The sequence below is a fragment of the Aphanomyces invadans genome (genome assembly GCF_000520115.1).
Source record: "Aphanomyces invadans strain NJM9701 unplaced genomic scaffold supercont1.5, whole genome shotgun sequence".
NCBI classification, from domain to species: domain Eukaryota; phylum Oomycota; class Saprolegniomycetes; order Saprolegniales; family Verrucalvaceae; genus Aphanomyces; species Aphanomyces invadans.
The window spans coordinates 1,392,928-1,400,881 of record NW_008580150.1 but is presented as its reverse complement, the minus strand read 5'-3'; the positions used below and the strand labels follow the sequence as shown (position 1 = coordinate 1,400,881).

General features: G+C 55.2%; 3 protein-coding genes across 3 annotated transcripts in view; all 3 read right to left on the bottom strand.

The window, feature by feature from the left end:
* Window positions 1–455: 455 nt before the first annotated feature.
* Window positions 456–3,922, bottom strand: H310_03460 (hypothetical protein; the record flags this gene model as incomplete). Its single annotated transcript, XM_008867331.1, has 9 exons — window positions 456–988; window positions 1,064–1,151; window positions 1,688–2,088; window positions 2,138–2,366; window positions 2,499–2,734; window positions 2,799–2,966; window positions 3,268–3,412; window positions 3,507–3,661; window positions 3,730–3,922. The coding sequence occupies 9 exons, from the start codon at window positions 3,920–3,922 to the stop codon at window positions 456–458; spliced, it is 2,148 nt and encodes a 715-aa protein (XP_008865553.1).
* Window positions 3,923–4,584: 662 nt separating this feature from the next.
* H310_03459 (hypothetical protein) lies at window positions 4,585–5,028 on the bottom strand (the record flags this gene model as incomplete). Its single annotated transcript, XM_008867330.1, has 1 exon — window positions 4,585–5,028. The coding sequence occupies one exon, from the start codon at window positions 5,026–5,028 to the stop codon at window positions 4,585–4,587; it is 444 nt and encodes a 147-aa protein (XP_008865552.1).
* Window positions 5,029–7,441: 2,413 nt separating this feature from the next.
* The window catches only part of H310_03458 (hypothetical protein), a gene marked incomplete at its 3' end in the record, with an annotated part of 1,587 nt that continues 1,074 nt past the window's right edge, over window positions 7,442–7,954 (bottom strand). The window contains exon 2 of the mRNA XM_008867329.1: window positions 7,442–7,906. Coding sequence (XP_008865551.1) covers window positions 7,442–7,906 — 465 coding nt within the window. The remainder of the gene's footprint in view (window positions 7,907–7,954) is intronic.

Genomic DNA, 7,954 nt, shown 5'->3' with positions numbered 1-7,954 from the left:
TACACGCGAAGAGCAAGCTGCTGCTCGTCCATGGTGATGAGCGTTTAAGCCACTGACCTTTATGAATGCTATTTATGGGAACGACGTTGCGAAACATACGGAATTAAACTGTCGTTCCACCTCTCGTACATATCAAAAATAGAACGCGAACGTCAAAACACGAGCTGTGAAATCTCTCTATTACATCAAGTCAGAGATGCTGTCATTGATCAGTACCTCGATCTGGTACCAAGTTATCAGTTGTATTGTAAGTACAAATGGTTATTTCCAATATACTTGTGTTGCTGCTCATGTAGTTTTCTACTGCTCCCAAGCTCTAGTGTTTTCCAGGGACCAACATTCCTACCCAGGAACCAACATTCGTTAACCCAAACTTTGGCGCGGGTTGTCGAACCGAGGCTCTGCCGATAACACTTCCCCCCTACACCGGGTGGCCACACGCGCTCTCCTGGTCTTCAATAATTTCGCTTGACACCCTCTTCATTGCTTCGGGTCTTGGCCCAGCGACGGAACAGCACGAAAGCATCTTCGTAGATCGACATGGCCGGCTCCCAGGAGGACTCCAACTCGCCCAGGCCGAACCATTTGATAAGGACCTCCCAGACCCCGTCACGTAGACGTAAGTCTCGGAGGTCCTCGTCGCCGAACGCAATTTGGGCCTTCAAATCTTCATCCACGTCGCGACCACCTTCACAGTAAAGACGGAGCCGGCTTGCATGGTGCAGGGAAACGTCGCCCGGGGGCACCGGCTGCTGGACTTCCATCAGGTAGTCCGAGACTACCTTGACAACACGGAAAGGCCCTTTCCAACGCAAAGTAAGCTTCACGAGGTGCTTGAGAGCCCGGGCCATCAGGACAAAATCTCCCAGGGTAAATTTTGCAAGCTTCACAGCTCGTTGACTTTCACGACGTTCTCGGGCCTTGGTCCGCTTCACCTCGGCTACCCCGGACACATGCTTGTGCATATTTTCCAGGGCTGTTGCAAGTCCTACGACACGTCGCTTTGACTATGACTTCACCCAATCCATCGAGACTTCCCCGGGCACGTCCGGGTGAACCAGACCTGACAGGGGAGGGGTCGAAGGCAGGCCCGTAAACGCTGTCGTTGCCACACCGTCCAAATGATCTGTCGGCTGCTGGTTCAAGGCGGACTGCACCAGGGGCAACACGCTCGGCCAGTCCACAGGCCTCAAACGCATCTCGCTGCACAAGGTCTTCAGGGTCCTCACGACGACTCGGTTGACAACTTCCAATGTCCGGTTTGCCCAGGGACAATGGGGGGTCTCAAAATGGTGATGGGCACCAAACAAACGACCCAGGATGCTGATCAGCTCATCCTTGAAATGGGACCCGGAATCGGACACCCAGGTCTTTACCACCCCGAAAAGTCCAAACCATTCCATAAGCGCCGAGGCTGTCTCAGTCGCGGACGCTGTCTTGCTGGCATGCAAACGAACAAACCCGGATATCATCCTTGATCACCAGGACGTACTTCAGGCCTTCCTGGGCTTCCGGGAGCGACAGCCAGTCAAATGAATCAACTCATTCGGCTTTGTCGCATGCAGTGCTTCACCCAGGGACGGGGTACCGACTAACCGTCGACCATCATACAATGGAGGCAAGCAGTGACGAAATTCTTCACGTCAGCCTTCAGGGACGGCCAATCAAACATCACCGCGACAGTTACCGCCGTCCCTTCGACTCGGCGATGCCCAGCCACCCCGCCGTGGGCCGCCACACTAATACGCATTTGCATGTCCAATGCATCTCCCGGGATCCATATCTTTCCAGAGGCCGTCAGGAAACATTTCTTCTCGGGGGCGTATTTTTCACAGTCCGGGTGACCGCGCTGCAACTCCGATATCGCATTCGTCGTCGTCCAGACAAAGTCTTCATGCCGGAGCGGGGACACCAGGGCTAGCTTGGACATCCGGGCGCCCCGAGAAATCTCCGGAACGGTCCGGGGCTCACCGGGAGGACTTCCCCAAAGGCTCAGGAGGTCTGCCCAAGGTTTTCCTCCCCGGCCACACACTCCACGACGTACGGGAACGTCGTCATCGTCAGCGCCCAGCGCTGGAGCTTGTGGGCCTGGTACTTGGCCAAATTCGAGTTTGACCCCAGGGGGTTGAACATGTACTGTACACCAGGTTCCGGTGGTCCGAAAACAGCCGGAATCCCCCAGGACGGATCAGGAGGTACTCCAGACGCTTGGACGACTCCACTACCGCGAACGCTTCTTTCTCGACGATTAGCCATCGCTCGCTCGCCCCCCGGAACGCCCCACTCAGGAACGCCAAGGGTTCATGTCGCTGATCACCCGCCGGTAACGCCAAGTCTACAATGGGCACCTGGGTTGCGACAGCTCCCTACAACCCCTCGCTCGTGTCAGTATACAGACATACCATCTTGTCCGGATCCGGGTGTGATAACGGGACCATACGTCTTAACGATTCCTTGACCCGGTCGAAACATTACAGATGGTCTCCGCACCACCCAACCAAACTCAGGGACACCCGAGTCAGGGCCGCCTTCTTCCGGGAGTCGGCTGCCTTGGCTGCAATGTCAAAAAGCTTCGTCAACGGGGCTACCAGCTCCGTGTAATGAGGGATTTTCTCCCGCATCCAGTTCGTGGCGCACAGGAACTGCTGCAGGTCGGCTGCTGTCTGAGGCGGCTCCAAATCGCACAGGCCGTGTACCCGCCCCGGAGCATGTGCCACGCCGGTCGCCGAGATCTCTTTCCCACACCATATCGTCCGGGTCGTGTAAAACACACACTTCCCGGGGTGCAACTTTCAGACCATACGAATGGCAGATCTCGACCACTTGGCGCAAAGGGCGCAGCAGCTCTTCTGAGGTCCGGGCATAACCCAGGAGTTCATCCAACCACCCCAGGATACCGTGCATCAGGAGCTCACCGAACAGCTCGTCCACCACTCCTTCACAGTAGGCCACCGCATCGGCCTGGCCTATCAAGACCCGGGTCGGGGTGACAACCCCGGCGGGTGTCATGAAGGAGTAATACACCTGGGATTCCGGGTGTAAATGCAGCTGTCAATACCCCTTCACCCAGTCCAGGGTAAAGTAGACCTTTGAGTCCTTCAACACGCTCATGGCCACGTCCAAGTTTGGCATGGGCCAGGGCATCGGCTTGGTGCACGTGTGGATCGGTCTCAAATCAATCGCCATCCGAAGGTCCCCAGGGTATTTTTAAGGGGACGATCCTCGGGGCCGCCGCCCACCGGGATCTCGTGTTCCGATACACCAGACCCGCTTCTTCCAGTTCCCGGACATGTTTTTCCAGGAACGCCAGATGTGTGGGAGGGTACCGTCGCAGTCCCATCTTCACCGGCACGGCCCCGTCCTTGAGGCGCACCTTCAGCGGTTCCACTTTGACCGGCGGATCTCTCCCGAACTTAAGCCGGAAAACGTCCCGGAACTCCATCAAATGGGTCCCGGAGCTACTCGACCGCCAATTCTTCCATGCCCTATGCAACCGCCTCGGCTACCTTGGCTTCCAATATCTTGCGCACCGGGGTAACATCCTGGGGCTGGTCCCCCAATTCCGGGGTCGCGCACGCCTTTTTTCGCCATCGTCGATATCGTTTGACAACTGCTCGACTCGCAGGGAACGATGCATCGCGACTCCCGGGGTTGAGTTCGGCTGATCGCCGAAATTCCAAACCGCTTATTGTCGGCGTGCATTCTCCAACAACGTCTGGTAGTTGTAACCCAGCTTCTGCATCACGGGCAGACCCAACGTAAGCTCGATCAAGGCCACGGTCTCATCATCCCACACCCGGAGCCCCCGCAACAGCAGCGGCCCGCACGCAGTCTTGAATTCCAGGCTTCTCAGGCGAACTTGTTTCGTCACCGTAATCACCTGGCTGTCTGCACCATACGGTCGGAGCTCCATAGGGCCCATGACCTTGCTCTCCGGGGACGCTCCCGCGGCCAGCAGCGCAGATACCAGGCCACCAAAAGCCACCGACAGGTCCGCTCCAGAGTCCAGGAGCGACGCTTGGACACACATGTAGCACCCCTTCCAGGATAGCTGGGAGGTCAGGACGCTTCGCCCACGAGAAGCCCGTTTTCATAATCGCCACTCGTCCTCCGGCCTCCGGGGCTCCCGGGACACTTGGAGCACCCTTCCCGGCGCCTCGGCCTCGGCCCAATGTTCGACCGTGCGCCTTCAAGAGTTCCTTGACTTCCTCGGCAGTGATACCGGGACAGTCCCGGACCCGCTGACTGGTTGCTTGCACTTCAGGCAGCTGTTCGAGGGCACAAAGTAGCCGGGGCAACTGGGGCAGGTGCCGGTGGCTTCAAGTCGTTCTTCGGCGCTTTCATCGTCCCCAGGATCTTTGCCCCGGGCGGCTTCGGAAGATTCGGTCGCGGGGGCAGCGTTTCTTCTTCCTCGTAACCCACAAGTCGCTCGTGACCGATCGCATACTCCCGGAGCCAGCGGACAAAACGTTACACATCCTTCTTCAAGGGCTTGTTCCTGGTCAGCGCCATCTGCTCGGTAACCGCGCGATGGAGCGATGCAGGCTTGACCGCATCCGTGATAATCTTCACGATGGCCTGGCTTTATTCCCGGATCACCCATTCTTGACGGTGCCGGTGGATAGCAGCGGCTAGGCCATCCAACATACGTCTGATCCTGGAGTCCGCGTCCGGGATTGACATGTCAAAAACGACGGCGGACTTGATTCGTTTCTTTAAAGTATCCAGGGCCCGAAGGTCGATATCGTAGCCTTGCATGAACCAGGCGACCCATTCGCCCTCGGATACGTCGTCGGGATCCTTCCCCATGTCCCATTCGGCGATCCACTGTTTCGTCCCGGGCTCGATACATGCGTTCACCGGCATGATCAACTGTCGCGCCCCGTTGGCAGTCAGGGTGTTCGTCTGGCTGATCCACACATTGTACACAACCATAAAAACCTGCTTCTCTTCCTTGGTGGTTCCCTTGAACGTCAGATTCTTCGGTAGGGCCGGGGCATTGTGCAAATACACGTCGCCTTGCCTCATATCCACGTCTTCCTGGGCAGGCGCCCCGGGTGTCCCAGACACTCAGCTAAACACGGGAGCCGCAAAAGTCGCAGGTCTCCCGTAGCTCCATGCTTCGTCAGCCGCCACCGGCTGACGTCTCCCTTGTGGTGACCGGAACAGCCGTCACGCAGTCGCAGACGATCTCGGCCCTCCTCGGTCTTCAACGCGTTCTCCGCCAGGTAGGCGGGACGCAGGACTCGCCGAGCGATCCGAACTGGATCGTACTTCGGCAGAGTCCCCGTAGTCGCTACTGGGTAGCTCCACGTCCACGGCATGGCCGTTCCCCGTCCCGGGCGACTCCATGCGTTCCATTCTAGCTTGTCTGGAAGACAGATAAAGAATTCTTTGTTGTCTTGCGCCGGTGTTCTCAACCAACGACGACCGTGTTCACAACGGTGACCTCGATGACAAATCCAAAAAGTGATTTCATATACCAGTCAATCCCCTGCTTCACCTCGCCACTCAGGAGGACAGCGTTTCCCAGAGACCAACATTCCTACCAACATTCGGTAACCCAAACTTTGCCGCGGGTTGTCGAACCGAGGCTCGGCCGAAATCACTCCATCTTGGCTACGCCGACGAATGACATGATTTGGCCGTTGTCGTGTGCTGCAAGGGCCAGAAGCAGCCACGATGACTTGGCCAAGGACACCATCGTGGTGCACTGGAAATTGGCGTTGATGCAATTACACGAACGGAGGGACTGACCCAGTCCTCGCATCATTATTAGCACTCGAGTGTTGTTCGCCGCCAAGCGATGAAACGAACGTGTTACAGACCTGATGGATATTATAGACGCACTTGCAAATTCGACTTTTCAGGAAAAACCACATCAAATTTGAAACAATCCTTTTCAAACCTGTCCCTCACATGGCAAACCAAAATGAACTCCAAGAGAAGAACCAAAAAATATTGAATGTACTTGCACAGATTTGACATAAACCATTGACGGGGTGATGCAAAGTATAGACGCACCAGGCATTGTCTACAAAAAGTCAACATCAAGAGCACTTTACAGCTGTGTTTGGCATTCTAGAAGCTTCCAGCTGCTCACATCATGCCCTGGGACGTATAGCGTGCATGTCATTACAACTTTGACATGCCACGAGGTAAAAAGTTGACATCGGAGCAAGTTGGGGCCGTAAAAGCCCTAAATCACGAAGGAAAAAGCAATCGCCACATTGCACGCTACATTGGCTGGCGAAATGGCCATTCGAACTTGCCTTAGCAAATTGAGCGACACGAAGCCTCTAAAACGTCCCGGTCGCAAGCCAAAAATGACCAAGCGTATGCTTCGCCAAATCTTCAGAATGGCCACAAGCAAGCAAATGTCATCCAAGTGCACAGCTAATGCACTTAATTATAAGGTCAAAGCATCTACTGTGCGTTAACGGCTTCGCTCCACAAATTTGGCGAAGTACATCAAGCGTAAACCTCGCCCAGCCCTCAAGCCCCACCACAAAAAAGCCCGAGCCAAGTTCGCAACCGAATGGATGAGCAAATCTCATCTCTGGACATGTGTCGTGTTCAGCGATGAGAAAAAGTTCAACTTGGACGGCCCAGATGGCTAACAATATTACTGGCATGACCCCAGACAGGAACAAGAAATTTTCACGAAGCGTGTGTGCGGTGGAGGAAGTGTTATGATTTGGGCCGCGATGACCGCGTATGGACACAGCGAATTGGCCTTCCTCGAGGGGAAACAAAACAGTTCACGCTACTGCCGTACTCTGGACATGCATTTGCTTCCCCTACTGGGAAACCTTCGTCGCGACGAAGGCATTCACGACCCAAGTTTTCAACAAGACAACGCATCTATCCACGTTTCAAGAGATACTATGGTGCATTTGAGGGATACAGGTATTGATGTGATGTCGTGGCCTGCTAAGAGTCCGGATTTGAACCCAATTGAAAATGTTTGAGGTCAATTGTCGTGGCTGGTGTACGAAAAAGGCCGTCAGTTTGACACTGTCGAGGAATTGCGAGCCCAGATCCGTGTTTGTTGGGATAAAATCCAACAGTCCTACCTGCGTAAGCTCGTAGATGGAATGCCAACACGAATGGCTCAAGTAGTGTTGAAAAATGGTAACGCAATCGACAAATAGCTGCACTCGATGTTGTGCGTCTATAATTTGCATTATCCCTCAGTTTGGTCTTTATCGACTTTGTCAAAGTGTAGGCGATATTTTTGGGTTCTCATTCTTGTGTTGATTTTTGAATGCCTTGTGCAGTAGAAATCCATTGTCAGAAACTCCAAAAATGGATATGGTTTTTGCAAATCGTCGAATTTGCAGTGCGTGTTTGTTTTCCATCAGGTCTGCACAAGAAAACCATAAGTTGCAAAGCTGGACCGAGACCAAACCATGTTCAGCGAGATTCATCCGTCGCCACATTAGACTGCGGCCGACGTGACACTACCATCCGACTTGGTCGCGCCCTTGCTGCTCTTCAAGTAGCACACGCCATACGCATACGAGAACGCCTTGCAGCCGGCCGTGTTGCGGCATACGGCGCAGCAGTCCTCGGCCGCCTCGGCCGACACGTTGCTGATGTCGTTGCCGACGAAATCCATGTTGATTTCCAGCGGCTGGCACTTGTACACTCGCGCCGAGTGCACGTTCGCCTTGTGGAAAGGTCCGCGGCGCATGCCCTTGAGGTAGCACACGCCGTCGAACCAGCTGTACGCATTGCACTTGTCGTTGGCTTTGCACGCGCCGCAGCACAAGTCAGGAGCCCCCGCGACGTCGGCAATGTCTTCGCCGCTAAAATCCGTGTTCGCTTCCACTGGGAGGCACGTCGGTGTACTACCAGCAGCGGCGAACGCCGCGCGAGACCCGAACGATACCACCTTCCCGCCCTGCTTCGACTTCAGCCAGCACGTGCCGCTGTTGTAGTCTGTCCAGAC